The 23,396-nt window shown below is 40.1% G+C and overlaps 1 protein-coding gene across 1 annotated transcript in view; it reads right to left on the reverse strand.

The window, feature by feature from the left end:
• Positions 1 to 23,396, reverse strand: part of RYR3 (ryanodine receptor 3) — a 557,273-nt gene that overhangs the window by 216,267 nt on the left and 317,610 nt on the right. The window contains exons 39-42 of the mRNA XM_059723007.1: positions 13,463 to 13,736; positions 12,098 to 12,212; positions 5,180 to 5,312; positions 4,026 to 4,129 (exon numbers count right to left, since the gene is read on the reverse strand). Coding sequence (XP_059578990.1) covers positions 4,026 to 4,129; positions 5,180 to 5,312; positions 12,098 to 12,212; positions 13,463 to 13,736 — 626 coding nt within the window. The remainder of the gene's footprint in view (positions 1 to 4,025; positions 4,130 to 5,179; positions 5,313 to 12,097; positions 12,213 to 13,462; positions 13,737 to 23,396) is intronic.

Consider the following 23,396-nt stretch of genomic DNA (forward strand, 5'->3'; position numbering starts at 1 on the left):
TCAGGCTTTTTGAATGTCTATACCTAGCCATCAAGACATATATTTTTAGTTAGATTAAAACTATTACTAGTATAAACAAAGACAAGCCCTTATTAAAAAGCCAGATTTGAATTTCTGGAGTCAAACTTCATTGATATAATAGAACTATGATATAGACATGTTGAGCAAAACATTCCTTATTTTAGGAGTTCAAAATATAAATTTTCATAATATTTTGAGGACTACTGACTATAAAAATGCAGTTTCACAGGATTTTTCTAAAACATTTTTGGACTTTTTTTTTTTTTGGAAAAGGCTAATATGTTGAATCCAAATTGTTTCACTGTTGGTTTTGAACATCTTCCAATGAAACACTGGCAGGAGGACTCCAAAAGAATTATGCCAGTTCACATGATGGGTGGTTTCCAAGATCTGGGGCTCCAGAGCTGGAGACCAGAGGCTTTCCAGATCTCTACAAGCCTTAACTTGACACCAAGCTTTTAGGGCTTCTGAGCTCCTAACACGCATACCTTCCACTCCTGGTGAGCAGCCCTGGGAGATTCCTGGGAACTGCAGGAAGAGCTCAACACCTGACTACTACCATGACAGAGCAGACTGGTACCTGTAGGTGCTACAATGTTACAGAGCAAATGATCCTGCTCCACATAGTTGCACGATGATGGTTATTAGATTACAGATCAACCTTGTATATAAATCAAGACTGATACTAGTGGCTAAATTTGAAGGTTGATTTATAAATTGGTACATCATTCAGTTTGAGATACAAAAAGAACCAATTTTTCAGAATGCTAATTTATATTATATTATTTTATATATAGTATATTATTTTATATTATTTTATAGCACTTTCTATGTTCAAACTCAGCTGTTACAGTTATGAATATTAAGCACTTCTGCAAGTATGGTCTCAGAGGTCTTAAGTTGGCAACCAGAAAATGAGGTGAGCAGTTAAAACAGATTTCATTTTTTAGTATTACAGTAATTGATTTCCCAGTATTACTTAGGAACTGCTTGCAGATGTTGAAAAACAAAATAAAATGGCACTTCAAACTCTGCACACTCCCGTGCTAAGCCCAGCACCTGCCCAGAAGTGGCACTGCATTAATTGGATCTGACTCGCTCAACATCTGTATAGATCAGGTGCTTTAGTGGGGCTTTTGTGGTGCTTTTATCTAATATCTGATTGAATCAACTTTAGATAAAAGTGCTAAACAGCCGCAGTGAAGTGCCTAATCTATGCAGATACTGTGGAGCTGGGTCATTATAACATGCTGCTTCTTTCAGTAAAGCACTTTTTTTTTTAACATCTACAAACAGTGGCAGGGACAGCACTAGAATCCAATTTCCCAGGGCAGAATTCAATTGCCTTTTCAAAAGACCATCCTTTCTTTTCCTGTAGTCCTTGCCCTCTCTCACTACACATCTTTCAACTTTTGCAACAAATTAAGTCTTATAGACTTCTTAAATCTTGTTCTGTCAGCTTGGCATTTCCTCACTTGAGTTCCTGAGTTTGAAATGTTAAAATCATTTTAATAGGTTTTCTATGGGCAATTTAAAACTTAAAAAAAAAGGCAAATCGAAAAATTCCTACACATGGATGGTCCATATTGACCCTGATGTGGGTCATCAGTGAGGTTTGAAGTTTTGGAACTATAGTGCAGATTTTTACAAATTGACCTAGTAGAATAGCTCGTAGAAGTAGTACGCTGTTACATCTATTTTTTTCCACAGTATATGGAAAAACAGACACACATCTTGCCAGTGGGTTTCACAGATATTTACTGTTAGCAGTAGAATCAGCAAAGCTTGGCATCAACTGCAAGCTTTTTAAGGCTGTGTACTCCAAGGGTTAAAGCAGGGGTGGGCAATTATTTCAGCTGGAAGGCTGCTTAATGAAATTTAGTGGGCTGTCGACTGCTGCAAGGGTGCCCCTTGATAGGTGCCCGGCCCCTGATCACCATGTTGAGACTGGAAGTCCCTCCCTAACCCCTGACCTTTGCCACTGGAAGTTCCTCCCCTTCCTCTGGAAGTACTACTTTTGTGGGGGGTTGCCATCTTAGAACTGGGGAAAAAACCAAATCTTGTACTAAAAATCAAACATCTACTATAACATAGTGGGACAGGGGGAGGTGAGGGAGGGTGTGTGGGTATGGTGGGGTGTGTGTGTGGGAGCCCATGCAGCTGGAGTCCACCGGCAGCATGTGGTTCTGGGAACTGCATGTGGCAGCAGGAAGCAGGGCCAAGCTGCTGGCTCCACTGTATGAGGCTCCGAACATCTCACACACAGCTCCTAGGACCCAGCAATGGAGCCAGCAGCCTGGTCCTGCTTCCTGCCACTATGTGCAGTTTCTGGAAATCTGCAGGGGAGCAGGGAGAGGAGCTGGCCTGACTCCATTGTGCAGGCTCCCCAACACTTCCAGCAGAGCCCTGGGAGCTGCATGTGGCAGCAGGCAAGGCCATTGGCTCCATTGCACAGGGCCTCCCCCCAGTGGCACATAAATCCTGGGAGCCACATGTGAGCTGCAGGGAGCCCTGTGTGATGAAACTGGACTGACCCAGGCTCGGAGTTCCTGCCACCCTGCTGGCCGTGGGGCCCATGGTCCAGGTTTTTAACTTCCACCCATCTGCAGCTTCCCCCCACCAGCCACTGCCTCCTTACTTGCTACCCACAGTTAAGCAGCAGGGACAGAAAGAGGAGCTGCTGGAGGTCAGGGGAGCTGAGCAGTTCCCCAGATGGCTGCAGCACCGGCAGCACCAGCCTCACCTGGAAGCTGCATGCTGGTTGGGGCTGAGGCCCTCCTGTGTACAAGGGTGGAAGTGCACTGAACTGCCCTGGCAGAAGTGGCAGGGGGTTGGCCCCATGCGGAGTATAGTAGGGGCAACCACAGGCTGGGCCAGATATGATTAGTTGGTTGGCAGCCGCCCATTGGCTGGATGAAATTGCCCTGTGGGCCATATTTTGCCTGCCCCTGGGTTAAAGCCTCAGTATCTCTAGCTACAAGCATTACTTATTTTTTTGGTTTAATTTCACATTCTATGTACAATAAACATAGTCACGTGACCTTGTGATATTTGAGAATCATGCAGAGAATACTGAAGGAATTACAGAAGCTGTCCTACTATACTTTGATTTATTTAAAAAAAAAGGAAAATGAGATTATTTATTATTTGGACATGAATAAGATAGCAAGAGGGTTGTTTAAAGATGTGTTTGAAAATCATGAATTCCAAATTAAGTGATGCTGAAGTCCTTGGTTAAACCAAATCTTTTTAATGAGAAGTTTTTTAAATGTTTTTACATAGTACCATAGTAGCAAAGACCTGCAGCATCAACTGCAGGAACAAAAAGACCTAACAGTTTAAAATATAGGTCAGCTAAACTGCCATAACTTTAGACCTGAACAAAATAGTTTTTAAATTACAGCAGTAGTTTTCCTCCAATTAGACTGGATATAGACATAGATATTATTTCAGAACAGCTTATGGTAAAGGTGTCCCACTTATATGGCCATGGAGGCAGTGGGAAAAGGAAGTGATGTGGTCTACACTACACTTCAGCTGCCTTTATCCCTGGTTCCTATTGGAGAGGAGGGCTGTCCAGGCCTCAGAGCCAACACAGAAGTGGACACACACCCACCTTCACCTGGGATCAAACCCATGTCTTGCCTGGGTAGTCATACCAGACATCCTACCAGCTGAGCTACACAGCTTCCTATCAGAACAATTTACACTGATATAAATTTAATATTGCCATAACTGCTAAATCTATCCACACCCAGAAAAGAGGGAGTGCGCCACATTTCTCAACAACGTAAAATGATAAGTCATAATTATTGGATTTTATACTTACAACTTATGGGCAAGCATTGTAATGAGCACAAACCTGACAAGCCATACATTGTGCTCATAGTGTTACCAAAATTACATTGAAGAGTACAATTTCCATTTGAAAAGCGTTTCAAAATAAAATGTATGGATTATTAGTGACAGAGGATCATGCAATATAGCTCATAGTGTGTCCTTACCTTCTCTAAGTCTGGTTCCTCTAAAGCTAGTGCAAGCTCATTATTGTCCATTACAGAGGCAGCCGCAACATCTAGTGGAGTGGAACCCCTCATAGATGGGAATGCTGGGGAGAAAGATGGCAGTAGACAGTAATTAAAATGATTTAGTTTGCAGTATTGATAGTCATGCAGCAGAGGGCAGCAGTTGCATTGTAATCTAGATCATACTCCAAAATATTCACAAGAAGTAAGTTGCACAGCAAAGATTCAGCAAAGAACATTTGTAAATGATATGATGAATAGGGATGAGTTTACACACACACATAAGTTCTGTTTTTGATTTTTTGACACATATATGCACAAAGATATTTATTGCATGATTATTTTTAGACACAAAGAAACCTAGAATAACAACTAATCAAAATAACATAAGTTAATTTTAGAGAAATGTAACTGTATGACTGTAGACCTATAACTGTACGACAGGAATATTTGTATTTCATATCTCAAAAGGATATATAATATTATTAAGAGATCATATCAGGGTTGAAAAAAATCCATATATATTCTGTTTCATGCTTTACTGTCACCTACTACTCTTATTATTAAATTTAAGGAAATTATTTCTTTCTTGGACTACAAAACTCCAAAGCACACAAAAACTAGTAATCATACACTCCCAGTCTTTGAGAGAAGAATCTGAAACTTTAGGTCATATGATTGAACTTGAGAGAAGGATTTTTAGATTACTACATTTTTTAAAAATAAATAATAAAACAGGTACCTTCCTCACATTCCTTTGGCTGATGAGGGCAGCATAAAGACCAGTCTAAAGAGGCCATTATAAAGATTAAATTATTACAAAATTATCTGCATTAAAGGGAAGCTATATCAATTAATATGAATTTGGTCCTAAAGCTTTCAAAATATTAGATAATCCATATTCAGATTCTTCTGTTTGTAATTCAAATCAGAGCAGTCTAATTACAGAAAGAAAGAAAGAAAGACAGAAAGCTAAGTCTTTGCATTAACATGAATCCTAAAAGTAGATTTAAACTTCAAAGAGGTCTTCTCAGCACCATGCCTTCTCTTGATACACAGACTGGATGATATTTCTATGGTATCACACTAAACCTGGTACTTGATGGTTTTAGTGATTAAATTATGTGACATACCAAGCCCAACACTACTGTTTTCCAACAAATAACTCAGATGCTCAAACATGGCTTTTTGGTTTTGGCGGCTGATTCGACAGAAATAGCACAGGAATCGACAACAGCTTGCCACCATCTTAGGAAAAATGATCCGCTGAAGAAGAAAGTTGACAAAGAATATGAAACTTATTAATTATCAATCTGTTTAGAGTCTTCTTGATGAATCCCTAATAAAGGAATTGGGGGATTACTGACTCAGTGAACCACAGTGGCACACTTATCTTACCCTCAATTTGATTTCTAAAAAGGTTTCTAGACTACCCGCACTTTCCTATTAAATTCACAGCAACTGAAAGAGTAAAATGTTCTTATAAATCATCCTACAGAAGTATTGGGGGTTATAAAGAAAACTTATCTGGCAGTATACAGAACTGCTACACTGAAAAATAGTCTACATTTCTACATCCTAAAGGGATCTACAGATGAGAGTATTTATAAATTCACTGCATAAAAGAACCAAAAAGCACCTGCTAAAAGAATAGAATTAAGGTCAAGAATATATAAGAGAAAATAGCAGAATTAATACTTACCCTTCAATCTTAGCTAGCTTGCCTCCCCCCCCGCCCAGGTTTTATAGTCTTTAATTACACAAGAAAATACATTTTTTTTCTGCAGCACATCTGTTTCATTCAGTGCACAGGAATGGAGAGCATTTATTAACTCAAAAGCTATTCACTATTTTCCTTGTTGTCCAGTGATTTTTCCTTATACCTTATTTGCTGCACACTAATTGAGCTTAACTCTGAAAACAAAATTATTCATTTCCTTCTGGGCTTTCCTGTGGTGCTCATGCCTAAACTGGCCGCATGTTCCACAAACACTAACTTACATTATTCTTGTGAGATGAGGTTTCACTATTCCCATTTTATAGATGGGAAGCAGGGGCAAAAAGATAGTCACTGTGGGGTGGGTGGGGAAGCACTTTAATAAGAGCTGCTTCAAGAGCCACTCTAATTAAAGTGCCCAAAGTGTTAGTGTGTCATGTATTAGTGTCCCTGCACTTAAAAATGGCAGTGAGGGTACTTTATCTAAAGCTTGTTGAAGGCGCTTTACATAAAGCACCCCCACCACCATTTTTAAGTGCGGGGACAGTAATAGACAAGATGCTGGAGGTTGCTAGAACACGGTAATTATCATGCTCCAGCTATAATGCTCTGTAATTACGGTGCATCGGAGCAACCTTGGTGCTCGTGTATAGGCACCCTGCTGTAGATTGGCTAAAACTGACTAGTTTAATACTGCCCAGCAGCTCTGTGGTCCAAACACAAGTAGGAGCAAAAGTCAATTTTCCAGGATGTGATTTGGCTGCCTTCTTCACTCCATACCTCCTAAAGTCCTCAGCAACTGAGACAAAGCTTCTCCTGACATTAACTTTCCCTAACTACACAAAACTGACTGGTTCCCAGCATACGGGTATCCTTGCACTAAGTCATGCAAAAGTTCTGTGAAAAAAAAAAGCAGAATTATCTTATTAAAGGTGTATGGGTTGTATAAGGGGCTGGGTAAGAAGGTGCAACTGCTTTTCCTAATGACTTTGAAACTTCAATTTTCTTTTAACACGATTTCCTTTTTTGTAATATGTCTCTCTCATTCACATACTGCAGTAACAGCAACTTTAGGGGTGTAAGTCAGCAGGCGGTATTCTGCACCAGCAACACTATGCAAAGAGTGGGTGGGGTTTTTTTTGGCTTTAAAATGAAAATTAAATGCATTTTAAAAATTAGAAAACTATTTTTCCTTTACTTATTTATTAGAACCTGAATTCATAAACCAATCATGATGGAGCTTGCTTAAAACACCAATTTTCTACACAAGCAGCTTTCCAATTTTCTCTCTGTCTAAGCCTCTCACTCTGGAGGAATATTATGGAATAAGGGTATCCTTATCCTTGAAATAAGTCATACTTGGGTATGAAAAATAGTCCCACCACTTCAGAAGCAATATACATATTGAAAAAATTGATTTAAAAATATTAATTAAGGCAATATTGTATTGGTTTGCAACTGTGGAAATTAGAAACAGCATCTATAGGTAAGAAATTGCCATTTGTTACAGATGAATAAAACCAAAAATTATAAAATGCACTTTCCTAAAAGTTGGGAAAAGTAATTTTTTTATTGGAAGAAAGTCTGATTTATAGAAATAAAAACATGGTAATTCTAGATTAGATTTACATGAAAATCTCAATTTTTTGCACACTAATTAGGGAGATTGTCCAGCTTGTTAGACAAGTATTAGTTAATACTCAAAACCATGAGCTCTTTTTCCTATTTCTACTTAATAAATTTATCTTCACATCCTTTAAACTAGGAAAACAACTGTATTCATCACACAATAAAATAGTTTAGTGTGGTATTTTGCTAAGAGATGACTCAGTAAAGTTATGGCTTAATTTCAGTAGTCTGCTCTTTCCTACTAACAGTTAAAACATCTTCTAATATATTTCAGCACATAAGGGCAGATCCACCACTACTGTAAATCACCCCGGTGTTACTGATTTGGAGCTAAGAACATTTACATCAGCTGAAGATCTGCCCTACAGTTCTGAATATTGTATAATACTTACTTCACACGACAAATTGGGATCTAAGTAGCACATAACCTTTTGAGTATCTAAGACATTAATACTCATGAATAAAACTTGGCAACATATTTCTTTATTGCTAAAGATTACAGTTGGACAACTTAGTTCTGTCAAAAAGTAAATTAAGAATAAATTGTTCTTGGCATCTCCAAAATTATTGGTGAATTTGATGCAAAATTTGCCTAATACTTTTGGTTGGAAGAAAAATCAGAAACTAGATGCACAAAAACGAGATGTCGTCGCTCTTCAAAACACCAGAATGCTCAGGGATTTGTCTATTCATTCTTGATGTGGAAAACCTCTGCAGAGGTGATTTAAACCCACCTCTCTCACTCACCACTATGCCATACATGCTGATACTGTTCGACTTTGTATAAATCACTGAACATTCACCAGAACTGGGAGAGAAACTCAGTTACTGCAGTTTTCCAGGCAAGTGTCCTAACCATCAGGACCAACAGTAATTTTCATTCTCTTACTCTGTCTCAGTGACTTAAGTATTTTATAAAAAAGTTGGACCACTCCAAGAAGAGGGAATGAGAGCCTAGCAGTTAAGGTAGGAGTGGGCAAAATATGGCCTGTGGGCCAGATCTGGCCTGTCAAATATTCTATCCAACCTGCGGCTGCACCTCTGAAGGAGAATTGTATCCAGACTGCAGTTGCCCTGGCTTTTGGTAACTTTCACTTTTCTCCCTTTCCAGTGCTGTAGTCGCTGCAGTTCCAGCCTCAGTGGCCAGGCAACCACTCCTCTCTTTGTCCTGGTCTGTCCCCCCCTACCCCCCAGCGTACACTCCAAGGCCAGGGACACTGAACTCTTGGCCAGGCTATCTGTGCACAGCTCCAACTCTGGGACTATTCACAGACCAGACAGCCAAGCCACTGGTGAGAGTCAAAGCTCAGGAATGGTTCTCCCTGCTAGTGGAGGAGGGTACAGAGAAAGAGAGCCAGGAGCCATGGGTTATCTGGGTCCTGCCAGGCTGGGGTGTGGTAGGGGCATGCGCATTGCTAATGCAGTGCTGTGCTGTGTTCCTGCATGCTGTTTTGGTTCACTCTATGTTGGTGCAGCTGGAGCGACTCCTGCCTGAACCTGGCATTGCTTCTGTCTGACTCCAAGTCCCCGGCATGTGACCGACTCAGGCAAGAGCCATGCCAGCCACCCCAGCTATATCCACATGGCCTGAAGCAGCTCACAGGAACACGGTGAGGCATTGGCCTTCCCTGGCCATGTGTTGGGAGTGCAGGGCAGGAGAAGGGGGTGCAGGGAGAATGGAAGATCACAGAGTGGCACTGGCCTTACTGGGTGCAGATAACTCAAGGCTCCTGACCCACTTCTCCCTGCACCCCCTACCCAAGTCCCTGGCATGTGGCTGGGCCAGGCTGAGCCAGTGCCACACTGTGTTCCTGCATGCCACTTGGGGCTATGTGAGTGCAGCTGGAGCAGCTGGCATGGCTCCTGGCTGACCTAGCCGTGTGCCGGGAACTCGGGGCAGGGAAGAGGGTGCAGGGAAAGTTGCAGAGAGCTTGTGTGTGTGCATGCATGTGTCTGTGTGCATGCATGTGTGTCTGTGTGCACGCGTGTCTGGCCCTCAACTACTCACTAAAACTCGCTAAGTGGTCCTCCACCCCAAATTATTTCCCACCCCTGAATTAAAGCATTCATGTGCAAGACAGAAGACCAAGTTCAAATTTACTCCCTGCCTGATAGAGACTAGTGGTTTAAGTGTGTGTGTCCCATTGTGTAGGTGTACATCTCAAGCACAGAACAAATTGAACATGGGCCTTCTACACAGTGGGGGAGTGATCTATCCTGTAATCTATGGGGAAAAACTGGGCATGTCCCCTTCTGGCAATTTTCTGAATCTAGGATTTATTTTCTTTTGGGTCCCCCCGCAAAATGCTCACCACAAAGCATTTCATCTAAGGTTGAATGGAATATTTTGTAATGAGCTACACATTTTTTTATCTTATTTGTGGTAAGAAAAATTTAAAAAATGAAATTCAACTTGATCCAAGCTGATTTTTTTTTCAGTTCTTGTTTGGCAGTCAAACTAAAAAATCAGTTCTTAGAATAGCCATACTTAAGACCCATACTTTTGTTGTTTATTTCCCAGAAATTTAAGCAGCAAAACTTTATATCCAATAATGTTCACAAAAACAAGTGTCACAACTATTTGCACAAATTTAGCACGTTGCTTGAAGAAAAGGTTTTGCAGATAGCTTTTGTTCCAAATATGCAGCAATTATAAATCAGTGAGAAATTTGTAAAAACTCACCACTTGTTTGCTGAAAAATTACTAACAGAAAAATAATCTAAATTCATAATTTATCTACAATTGAATAACTTGATTAGTTCTGATTATTTACAGTAATTGATGATTCCATGGTACTGTTTTCAAGATCAGTACCTCTTGACTGTACTGAACAGCCATTTAGGGTCTTGAATGGACAACAGGGACAAGTGGAATGAAGAAGAATGTGAGAGCACACAAGTGAAAGGACAGGAACAATCTTCTACCTGCCCACTGCCTAGAGTCAGGGGGATGGAGCTAGATCAGGGGTCAGCAATCTATGGCCCGTGGAGTAGATCCAGCAGGCGGAGGCATTGGATCTGGGTTGCAGAAACGATGCTTCAGCAGAGTTAGGCAGCAGGCACTTTCCTCAGGCAGCAGGGTCCAAGGTCCCACCAACCCACCTTTGACCCAAGCTACGTCATTCGGGCCCACATCAACTGCCAGGTTAAATGACTGCCCTTTGACCTGCCCCTTAACTGCATATTTATTTACACATAAGACAGCGTTTTGAAGTGCCTCTTGCTTCCAGTAGGAGTGGGAAGTTATAGCAGCTGTGTTGTATAGCAGTCCTATATTTCCAAGATGCTTTTCTAATGAATCACCTGCTTTGTAGATCAGGAAGGAATTTTTCCCCTCAGGCCAAATTTGCATGAGGAAGGATTTGAGGCTTTTTTTTTTTTGCTTTCTTCATAATGTCAGGAAAGCAGATGGGATTCATTATTAAAGTCTGAAAGTTTTAATATTGAGTTAATATTAATATGAACTTATTGAAACTTGAAGTCAGAAAGTATCGATAAAGGTGGAAAGGACCAGTCTGCAGTGGTAAATGGTATTAATGATAAATATGCATAGACTCATCATTTCCTTTTTCTTGCTGTAACAAATGTAGTATTGCATGCTACAGTATATTAACAAAGAGAGTCACTTTTCAGATGTCTTCAGTGCTGAACATTCATCCTACTTTGAGTACCTATAAAGTTGCCCACATTATTAAATCTTTTGTAAGTAATTGCCTTCTTATGGCATCTGTGATCACTAGACTGGGAATCTGATTCCCAGACTCTATTGAATTCAATATTATAAGTCTGATTAGCATACATTTTGAGACAAAATAATAACTACCATAACATTCAATTAATATGACATTATAAAAATGACAAGGGAATAATGAAACCATAGAAACCAAATAGTGCTTTTTTTGTCAAAAGGTTTCAAAGTCCTTTAAAAAAAAAAGAGGTTTCATTTTTCCCATTTTCCAGATGGGGAAACTGAGGCACAGGCAAGTGAGGTGCTTTGTCCAAGGTCATTCAGCAGGCCAAATGAACGCAACCTAGATCTCCTAACTCTAAATGCAGTGATCTAATCCTAAATCACAGTGCCTATATGTTTATGCCTGCAAGCTACCAGTATATTGTTTTTAATGTAATGCATGCTGCCAACAAGAAAACAGAAGAAAATATGCATCGTAATAAGAGCATGGCTCAAATAAAAGCCTACAATTAAATGAAATTCAAACTTCTAAAATTAAGATTGTTTTAATTACTGATTAGGTAGCTAATTCTAATGTTGGCACTGTGGTCCTCTACCAGAGACCCTGACTGTGCTTCTTGTCATTTATTCCTTAATGTGTGGCTATATATTCCTCCACCATGTGTAGCTACATATTTATTTATACACAAAAACTTTTACATAAAAACAAAATTTTACTAAAACACTTAAAGTATAATATTTAAAGATTGTGTTAGATGAAAAAACTATTAGAAAGCCATTTTCATATAATACCTAACATACAAGACATCTTCTATAATGTTTGTCATTCTTATACAATCATTAGAAATTAATTTCAATTCTTACTATCAAGTGATGTCTGACAGTATTCCAATTAAACAAGAATATGTACCCCATGAACTGCATCTGCTTTCATCTGAAATTGCTTCTGATTGCCTAATATGTTTTTGAGAGGTTAAAGAAATAAAGCTAATGATAAAATACTTGTGAAATTACCTGAGATTTATCTCCTCCAAGCACATTTACCATTACGTCCATAACTGTCTCATGCATACCCAGCACTCTCATTAAGTTAGGATGTTGATAAAACACTTTGTTGTTCATTATATCTCTAAATTGACAGAAAAAGCAAACATACATTTTTAACAGATCACATTTTCATTTAAATTATCAATACATTATCAGAGCATTCAAGAATATAAAACATGTACTGTAGTACTTCTGCCACTTCTTCTCAAATGCCCCTTGCATTGGTTCTCTTGGGTCCTTATAAGCATACTATAACTAGGGTAGGGCACCAGACCTTCTCACCCATGCTCTCTTGTACTCAGCACCTCCTCCAGTTCTCCAGAGCTCAAGAACATCTCTGCCCAGGACACTGACACTGTTAGTTATGCTTGTTTATAAGACACAATTTACATGTACTATAGCATATGCAGTGACATACCATATCTTTCTGGAATTTCAAGATGAAAAGTAAAATACATTCTGCTTCAGAGGAACATAGAAGACTGGGAATAGAGGCCTTTTTTCTTTTAAAAAATATTTCCCTTCACTAATTTTTTTTTTTAATATGAAATATTTTAATTTAAATTTCTCTCTTCAAATATGCAACACAATTCTATAACTATGTACATAGGAGTCACACACAGATAGGACTATAGCAGTCAGTTATGTCCTTATTAAATTTGCCTAAACCTGTTACTCAGCAGACAAACAAGAATCAACTGTTTACATGGGAGGATATTTCAGGACAGACTCTTAGAACATTATCTTACAAAGCTATTTATACTAACTAGCCTTCTGGGTTCCAATATTATAGGTCATTACCGAGATGGTTTTGCTGGTTCCAACCTAATCCCTGCTGGAAATTTGCTATTACAAACATCAGAAGAAAGTCTTTCCTGAACAATGACTTTGCAATTAAACTAAAGAAAATAAATGTATTTAGACTTCATGAAAGGCACTGCACTGATGCCAAAGGAGATTTAAATGATATAATGTGGGTATGAGTGAAAGTTTAATCACACCATCTCATGCATACTTTTATTGGAATCACTCATGATCAGAAGGGAATTTCTTTAAGATGAGAAAATAGGCATCTTCATGTCCAGAGAAACTTTGGTCCACGCAGTCAAAGGACCAAGTGGAATCAGCTATATTAGTATCTGTGATATGAACACATATCTGTGAGGAACTGGAATGAAGTATCAGTTCACTTTTCATAGGCCACTGAATAAGTTCATATCAGCACAATAATGATAGTAAGGCAAGAAACAGCGACCTATAATTGAAAGATTTTGTATTCTATTACCAAATGGTTACTCAAAACTTACAGAGAAAATAATATTAATTTCATACCCTAATCCATTAATCATAAGCAATTCTTCTTCTTTTCCCATCCTGACACTTAGAAGGGAGCGAATCTGACCTAGTGCTGCTAGTAAGTTGATTGTATCTTGCACAGAAGCAGCACTAATAGTGTAGGCCTTCCTCAGAGCTTGCAGCAGCTCACCAATGCTGTCATACTGTCTACGAAGGAGGGTGTACATAATCCGGACTAATTCTGAGTCTTGCATCTGGTCTTCTTGAGCCCAACGCACCATAGTTTGGGATATGAGCTGCTTCAAGGTAGCTGAAATATTAAACAAAAAATGAAAAACATGAATAACTACTGTAGTTAAAGAAGCATACAAGAGCATTTATTAGTCTGTAACTTCAGATGACAATCACTAGATGAGGAGGTATTTGTAGTATACAAAGAGAATACAAGCAAAATATACAAGTATTTTTAAACATTTTCTGTATTGCAAATTTATGTTTAGTATTTTTAAGAACATTTAACACTCATGTAAGACGGCAAGTTGATGACACTGAAGAGTGAAGCCCTCTACTTAGTTATTGAACTGATACAACATACGCAGCAATGCAAATTTCCTCACACAGTGATATCAGTCTGACCTAGAAGAATTACCCTTACCAGTAACACATTAAATTTAAACTCCAAGCCAATTTATTCTGTGTTTCCCTGCTGATATTAACAACCTAGTGTTAATTGCAATGGATATAATTCTAATATGAACACCTGTTCATTATGAACTAAATTAAAATTGTCATCAAATTTTGCATATGACACTGCAAAATCATCAGCTGGCAGTGACAGGAGGGACAGAGAGACCTCTGCCTCAAAATACCATAGCTTGTAACTTGGTGGTAAAAGTAATCAAGTGAAAGGTGAGAGATGCTAATTCAAATCCACTCGCTTCCTATTTTAGAGCAGGGAGTTGAACAAAGGTCTCCCATATGACAGGGCACATTCTTAATCACCAGGCCATACAGGTATTCAGTGGAAGGGGTTTCTTCGGTCCATCCTGTTGGAGCTGTTTGACTTTGCATATACATCACTTATGCATTTATCCCCTGGGCAAGAATGACTCTCTAACCTGATGGTTAGGACAATCAACCTCATAGCACGACATGACACAGAACAGGAAGATTATTTAAGTTTACCACTCCCCTTCCCTTCCCCCACAGTCCTCTGCTTCTTACTAGATTATATCTTTTTTTCATAAATGTAAGTATCAAATTTAATCGTAAAAACAGTTCGGTTTCTTGCCTCCACTACTCATAATGGAAGGCTGTTCCAGGATTTCACTCTTCTGTAGAAACCTTGTAATTTCCACCCCAAATTTGTTTATGGTCAATTTATACCCATTTGATCTTGTGCCTTTTAGCTTAAATAGCTCTTCTCCCACCCTGACATGTACCCACTGATGTATTTACAGTTAGCAGTCACATTCCCTTCTTGGCTTGCGTGCTGCTAGGCTAAACAAACCAAGAGCTTCTCTTGCAGTACACACTTAATTTCATTATCACACTTCTACTTTCTGTGGCAGGTCATTAAATAAAATATTAAACAAAATGTGTTTCATGACTTAAAGTTCAGGAATCTGACTAAATAACTTTCCTCCAGGCTATCCTTTCACCATTATCCAAAACTATTCTTTGGGTGTGTCCACATGTGATTTTACACATGCCTAAGCTTAATGCACATTTGCCTAATGCGCCTTAAATTGGCACATGTAGATGCTCCCTATTTGTTGTACTTTCTGCTATAACAGTCTGTCAATCATAAATAAAATGTTGTCCTCCTCCTTGCCAAAACACTTCTGGCAGATGGTTTATGAGGTTACTGTAAGCAAGCATCTTAGGTGCATGATTGGATTTTATATTCATGGCCCAAGAAAGTCTTCATACAGCTTGTTATGACACCTGTCTCTAACGCAAGTATAAATATTAACATTTATGCAGAACTGAAAAACTCATGAGATATGAGATGGCCAACTCCTGATATATTGGCCATTTTGAAAAATCTTTTGTAATGAGATTTCCAGCCCAACTGACAGAGCAGAGAGGACTAGATTTTTCAGCTTTGCTTGTCTCTGATGAGCTCCTTTCATTAAGCTTATCAAATTCAATGCTGTGTGCTTCATGTACAATATTTTTACTGAATTGAGATAAAGTCACATATTAAAAAATACCACTCACAGTAATGCTGTGCCAATAGGAGTAATGCTCAAACCTACATTTTATGTTCTAACATTAGACTTAAAATCCCAGATGCAACAACCAAGCAATAACAAGGTTTCAAAGTGCTTTACTGTATACTTTTGATTATCCATCCACTGTTTTAGTCATGTGTCCCCAGAGTTATTTAGTGAAATACACAGTGGAAATAGCTGCTGCTTTATAAAAAGGACAGGAAAAGAAAAAAAGATTTGACCTTCATTTGCCATGACAGATATGAAGCTCTCTCTCCCCACATAGCCACACATACACTGTGGAAGCTCATTAGGAGGCTTACGTGAGGCTTGTAAGAATTATGTTTAAATTTATGTGATTCTAAAATTTTTGTACTGTTATATTTACTCAATTATCAATATGACATAACACTTAAACAGTAAGTCATCTTGTCATTGAGTAGAGGTCAATTTATTTTATTTATTTTTAAACTAGAATCCACAGAAGGTGCAACCTGTGAAAAGTTTTCCTTAATGTAAAAGGTGTAAATTATGTGCAAACATAATAAAATTTAAAGTTGTATGCTGTATTTGTATACAATGCCCATTTAATACTTTCTTCTGCAAAGAACAAGTTTTTATTATGTTGACACTGTGAAATGGTAGGCAATAAAAAGAAGAGAGAACAGGTATGAAGTAAAGCTAGTAAGGCTGCCTCTACAAGTGCAGGTAAAGGTGCAATTTGATCTAATGCATGATCCACACAGTCACACCTCCTGCCATATCACACGTGCATGGCAGGAGATGCAACTGTGTGATTGTGCATTAGATCCAATCACACCTTATTGTTGGTGTAGGGGTGCCTTATCCTGGACTCCACCTACAATGGCAAGAAGCAGACACCTACATCTGGGAGTTCCTTTTGCTGAGAGGGCTTCCAGCTGTGGGAACAATATGCAGCCAGGAAAGAGACACTGCAGCTGATGGGGCTCTGGGTGAGGCTGTGCATGAAGTGCAGCTGGGACCCAGAGACTCATGTGGGCCCAGGGGTTTCATGCACCCCTGAGCCTTTGAGATAGAGTGATCATATGTCCCATTTTAGCTGGGACAGTCCTAGATTTCGGAGACTTGTCTTGGCTGGCTGTTGGGAATTATAATGGGCATCCCAGAAATGCAGGGGTGAAGGGCTCAGTCTGGCCAGGAGTCGAAGCAGCGCGGGGTGCCTTGCAGGCAGGCAGGCACCACTACCTGTCTGGCATGCAGGCCCTTGCCCCCATTGATTTGTGAAAGCAAGCCAGGGGTGGGAGGAGCAGGGCACTGTCTAGGATTTCCTGGATGATGTCCTGGATTTCTGGGGTTTCCATAGGGTTAGGCTACTTGGGGATCATGGGTGGCGGTTTTCAGGGCCTGGGGCTTTCACACTGGGAATGGTGCACCCCTGTGTCTGGGAGCTCCATCAGCTAATGCGGCTCTCAGCTGCAGGGGAGACCCTATTACATGTGCAAATGAAAGCTTGATAGTAACTAGCTATATAGTACACATTTTTGAGGTCTAACTTTATAACTAGTTGGAGATCTTTATCGAGTGGTAGCTACTTTGAACGTGTAGCTGGTCTCAACTACACAATTTACCAGTTAACCTGTAACATGTAGAGGGGGTCTAAGTGACATTATCCCTCTCTTGGAATACTAAAATAATCTGTGTTTTGGTTAGATGTCCTGGCAACGTCAAATGGTGCTTATTACAAGCCAAGTCTGGAAAAATGGAAGAAATGCTGTATACTTTCCTGTGTGTCACTGTCAAAGGAATGCTATTACTTTAGTAGAAAATAATACATAGACAACATTTTTGCCTTCCTCTTCTTGGTTAAGAACAGAAGCCAGAGACCACTAACAGACCACAATCTCTAGTACAGAGCTTGAGTGTGAGGATAAAGATGAGGAAGGCTCTTTGCTTCATGAAACAAGAGCCAGAAGGAGGAGGGTAGAAAACATCAGACCTTTTTGGCTTTTCTATCTACTACAATCATGCAGAGACTCTTTATTACTTCCAAGTAGAGAGAGAGACATAATTGGCTACTGCATACATTAACAAAATATTTTCTTCCGTAAGCCAGCTCAAGGGAACAGTTTTGTTTTAGCCATTGTGATATATATTTGGAAAACATGAAGAAAAGAAGAGTAATTCCTCTTATCTCTTGTTGCGTTTTGGTTTAAGCTTGTGTGTAAATATATCTATGTGCACATGTGTTTGTGTGATTTAAAAAGACTAACAGGCTTTCTGAATGAAGTAAATTTATGGAATTTACTTGTTTAAAGAAAGGTGAAAAATGATGATACTAACAAAACAGAGCTTGCTGCTCACAAACTGCTTGCGTTGTGTTAGGGCTTTGTTATACGGTAATTTTGGGCAGCTTCCTGCCGCTGTTAATTCCTGGATTGTCTGCCCATTAATACCTTCAAGTGGCTTAAAGTATTTGTTATGTGGCTCAAAGTTATGCCACTCCAGGGCAGGATTATCTCTGATCCGCACACCCCAGTTCCTATTTCATTAAGGCGTGGCCACTCCCCACTAGGGATCTCTGTAGATCATGCAGGAAGTGCCCCCCATGGGTCTCCTCTAATGTTTTTCATTTCACTGCTTGTCTCCCCAACCCCCACTGATTGGCTGAAGGGTCCTGCCAGCTGGGCCATTTGCTGCTGATCACTTGGGATGCAAAAGCCAGTTTTAAATATACCACATTTTTTTCCACCCCACTGCTGATTGGCAGAAGGGCCCCAGTGGCCTTGCTGCTGACTGGCAGGGAGGCAAAAACTGTGGTATATTTAAAACCATGGTTTTTGCTTCTCAGGTGATCAGCAGCCAACAGCCTGACCAGTGGGGCACCTTGGCCAACTGGGGTTGGGGAGGAGAGCAGGAAATGGCAAAATGAAAAATATTATAGGAGCCACTGCAAGGGGCACTTCCTGAATGATTTATGGAGATCCCTACTCCCCACAGCTGTGCCACTCAAGTTGAAGTTCTCCAGTATCCCAAGATGCAGTGGCCCTTCTCCCACCCTCCTGCTGGGCTTTCACACTCCCAGCTGCTTAATGGAGCAGCCCAGGGACTGGATCCACAGCTTTTCTATTCCCTCCAGTCTCCAGGCTCCTAGTCCAGGAACTGCAGGCCAGGCAAGCTTTTCTCAACAGTACAGAGTCTGCCTGGGTGGGCATCAAGCCCTGGAGAATGGAGGAGAGAATGGCCAGCCCCAGTGAGCCCCCAGACTTGTCTGGGCTCTGGTAAGCCCTGAGCTCCAGCTCCATGGCTTCAGCAGTGCCCTGCTCCATGCAGCTGATGCACACACAGCTCAGCGAGAGCTGGAGGTGGCTGCTCTGGGGCGAGGGGCAGCCTGCGGCTGAGGAAGCTGCTGCTCTGAGGTAGGGTGGCTGCAGGTGGATCAAGGCTGTAGGCACGGGGCTCTGCTGCTGCCTGTGTGGATGTCTGCTTCCAGCCAGCTTGGGGGGAGTTTGTGCAACTTGACCAGCTCTGCTGTCTCTGCAATGCTCCCTCCTTCCTCTCTCTGCACTGGAGTGGGTGCAGTCAGCAGCCAGTAAAGCACAGACCAGCTCCAGATCCAGATTGTGGGGACAGTCACCCTCAAGGGGAGCTGGGAGCAGCTCAGGCCTGGGAGTGCTTGCCCCCCCTAAAGAAGCTGGGTGCCAAGACTTAGCCCCATGGAAATGGTGCCAGGGGACAGCTGCTAATTTGGTTTCATGGAAGTTGTTCTGGCTTTTACCTCCATTAGCTCCAATCCACCCTGCAGCAAGCACAGCCTCAGCCTCCCTCTGCTATCCCACAGGAGCTAGGCACCTGACTTCGCAGCCTTGGCCTTAGAAGCATAGAGAATCATAGAGAGGTAGGGTTGGACAGGACCTCCCCGCTCACCAGGCCTCTAGTGGCATGTCACAGCTATGAAGGTGGGGGACAGTTAGAGAAGGCTTCTAGACGAAAGGTGTAATGGTTCCAAACTAGAACTAACATGGATCAACATTTTTGCAGCTCAGAGTACTATGTGGTGTAGCAAGGCCCTTACAGCTTTGTGACTCCACACTGATTGGGATTAGACTAGTCCAGGGAGAGACCACAGCACAACCATCGTTACTGGTGACTTTATTGTTCTGAAGAGGAACCCAGACAAAAAGCAAATGGAGTACCTGGGGAGGTACATAAAGTTACAAGATTTAAAGAAACAGTATAGCATGTAAGAGCTGATGAAAAAATACATCACAATTTGGTGGGGAGCATTATAAATTTTTAAATCAGGGTGAGAGTAGGTTAATTTAGATGCCTTTGCTAGCAACGCCTAACTTGTTTATACCAATAGTGTGAGCAAAGAAGTCAGTAACCATGGCTGCCTGAAAATCACATCTCATTTTCAGCATGACACCCCTTAACTACAACACCAGTGACTAATATGATTTAAAGGGATACTGTCAGCTTGAAAAACATTTTAAAAAGTCATTTCCCTGTATTAAGTTACTAGTAACACCTGCAAAGCATCTACAGGGAAATGGCTGTCAAATTTCATGGTTAAGTCTCCAGAAAGCTGATTCTTTTGCAGAGCACAGGAGTTTGTTGTTGACACATTCCAGCCCCTGCTGCTTCTTGCCGACAACACGCTGCCATCATTGTGCCCACACACAGCTCTAGGAGTGTACTTGCATCTATTCACTCTATGGAAAAAAGCTACTACTTCAGTCTTTGTGTTAGAAATGTGAATCTGAATAAACAAACAGCTGATTTTGTTCTCTTACTGCTAAACAGTATTTTTGCAGGGAGGTGGAGCTCTTGCCTTGTAATAGCAGTCAGGCTCCCACAAGAATGGTTAAAAAGAACCCCTGCCCTCCCCAGAAGGATTTAAAGAGGATAACCCCACCCTACATCACACAGTCACTTTCCACAGTGGGTGGGGGGGAAAGGGTCCAACAAATTCTTGAGTGTCTTCCTTTCTCCCCTCCAATCTGACAGTGGAAAGGATTTCCAAATCCCCACCTTAATCCCCTCCACAATCTTTCAAGCAACAGCGCTTGAAGCCAGAATCTGTTTTTCTTCCTTCTCCTGATTTTGCAATAAGGACACAAAATTAAAAACCTTTAAGCACATTTGCAAGAAACCCCTCCCCAAATACTTTACTCAATAAAGTATCAGAGTGCTGCATCACCAAACCCCCACAACTACTACTTTTTGATTGTAGGTACCTAACACATGCTTCATCTACACAAGAGACATAAATTGTCTTTTTTATATTAAAGTTTTCAGGTCTGCCATTAACTTCATGAATATAATGCTCAATTGAAGGAATTGCTACCATATCAACAAGCTAATTTTTAAGAATATAACATCAGGGTTGTTCTAAGTCTGTGAATAAACCATTGGCAACTCTAACTGGCTGATCAAAATGTTTAGTATTAAATAACTATCTGTTAAGTTCAATGTTTTATTATTTTTAAGGATTATGTCTGCAACAAGACAATCAGAAATACAAAGGGCTGAACACAAACATAAACAAGTTACTTTAAAAGGCAATTAAAATTATAGGGGAAAATTTAAAAATAAAGTTATGCATCTGAATGATTAAACAGAATTTATAAAGCTTGAATAATTATTGCAATAAAATCTTATATTACATTGCATCTTAACTATCTCTGTAAATACTCCAGAGGCATTAACAGGTGGCTTGAGTAGTATAAACAAAGGTTTTTTCTTTCTAAGTGTCCTGGGTTATAGTAATTTGACTCCTTCCAGAAAGCTTTCAATGAAAGATGGACATCTACCAGTGAACACAGCTGTTGACTAAGTTTGGATAAGCATGAAGCAGTAACCCAGCGGGTTTATCTGACACTTTGGTATGGGGGTATTATTTTCAAAGTTTACTGTATGCTGTTAGTAAAAATTCAGAAGGATTAACCTTTGGCCTTATAGGGCTGAAGAGCCATATGAGATGATAGAAGCATGACACAAGAACTTATTAATGCTAGGAAGTATTGATAAGTGTAGAAAAATGTTTATAAAGATTAACTACCACAAAAGGAATAAGTGGCTGTAGAATGTAACAACATATTTCCAAACTACAAATAATGAATGGTCTACCTCATGGCTGTTCAATTTCTGAGTGGCCAGGGACTGCATTCCCCTGGGGTGCACAATGGGCCCCCCCCCATGCAACCCAGCTGCACTGCACAGCATCGCCGTGTGGTGCCATATGGGCACTTTCATTGTGTGGTAGGCTGCCCCTTGCTGCACTGCATGCAGGTGTCTCCACCTCCTAGGGGAAGAGGCAGGAAGCAGAAGCCAGGGGAGACAGCGGGAGCGCAGAGACCTAGGAAGAGCTATCTAAAGAAATTATGCTTCAGCATATTACATACCAGTATGACAGCATTTGCAATATACCTTTAAATTTAGGTAAATCTAAAATAAGCTAAAGAAATTATTTAAGGAATACACTTCATTTAAAATATCACAATTATTAAACACAGTAAAAAGTATATACTTACAATTTTCAATATATGCATGAAAATACAAAATTAGAGTGGTCACTTTTTCAATTTCAAATGCTTCAGGCCATTTCAGTAAAGACTTGTATATATGTGCTTAATGTTACCCACTATGAGCAGCTTTATTGACCTTAATAGGCACATGGGTAAGTCTTTGAAATTTAGGTTTATATTATACAGAATAGAGAAAAAAAGAAGAAGTAGTATCATTATCTATAAACTAAGGAAACTGGAAAGTTTTAAGTGTAAACACTTTCACATTCCTGTGCAGTTATCCAGTATATTAGAATGTTCATCTCAAACTGGGCATACAAAAATGGTATAAATAAAAAATAGGTACCTTTATTCATAATTCTTTTGAAATTTTAAGAAGTTAATTTTAAGAAATGGGTTTGAATTACTGAAATCCTCCCTAAGGTAACGAAACGATAGGGAGAAAGGAAGATAATTTTGAAAAACCACGTTCCAAAAAGTTGGGGTTTTTTTCTATGAAAATTTTTAAAATGTGGATTTAAAGAAAGCTATAAAGACTAAATATCAAATTTATGTCCTGTAGAAGAGTGATTTATGAGCTCTAAGCAGCATAAAATGTGTCAGCATTTGCACTGTTATTTTTGGTAAGGCAATCATAAACATCAGAGGACTAACCACCTCCTCCTCTTAAGGTAATTCAGAGAGTAGTATATGCCCCTGAAAAAAAGCCATAGCTGAATGTGGCCCTTATGAAATGAACATATTCAATATTAAACTACTACTTGCCTTCCTCTACTACCACTACTTAGAAGGGTGGGAGAAGAATAAATCAGTATTTCTTTATGTTTGTGTTATATGCAGTGTGGTCTTTCTGTTGGTGGGTTCAGAAGGCATGTCTGCATGCATGCCCTGGCTGGAATGGCCCCTGGCACACACTGATCAACAACTTCTGCTTGCACACTTCTGTAGGACTCGCTAAAGTATGGATTAAGACAATCTTGCTCAGTGCATATACTGCTTAGGCTCTTTTAAAAGCTTTGACTAAAGCAGACCCCAATGGATGTGTCTGGCTGTTCTCTAGTGAGAACTCAGGTGAGATGGAGATGGAGACAGAGAGCAGGAGAATGTCCTGGGATATCTTCACTAGCATATTTCTTGGTTTGGAGCATGTGACCAGGCATGGGTGAGTGAGATGTGCTCAGACATGACCCAGCCTGGGTACGCTACCAACATGATGTAAACATGTCCAGAGCATGTGTTCAAGTC

The sequence above is a fragment of the Alligator mississippiensis genome, chromosome 2 (genome assembly GCF_030867095.1).
Source record: "Alligator mississippiensis isolate rAllMis1 chromosome 2, rAllMis1, whole genome shotgun sequence".
NCBI lineage: Eukaryota > Metazoa > Chordata > Crocodylia > Alligatoridae > Alligator > Alligator mississippiensis.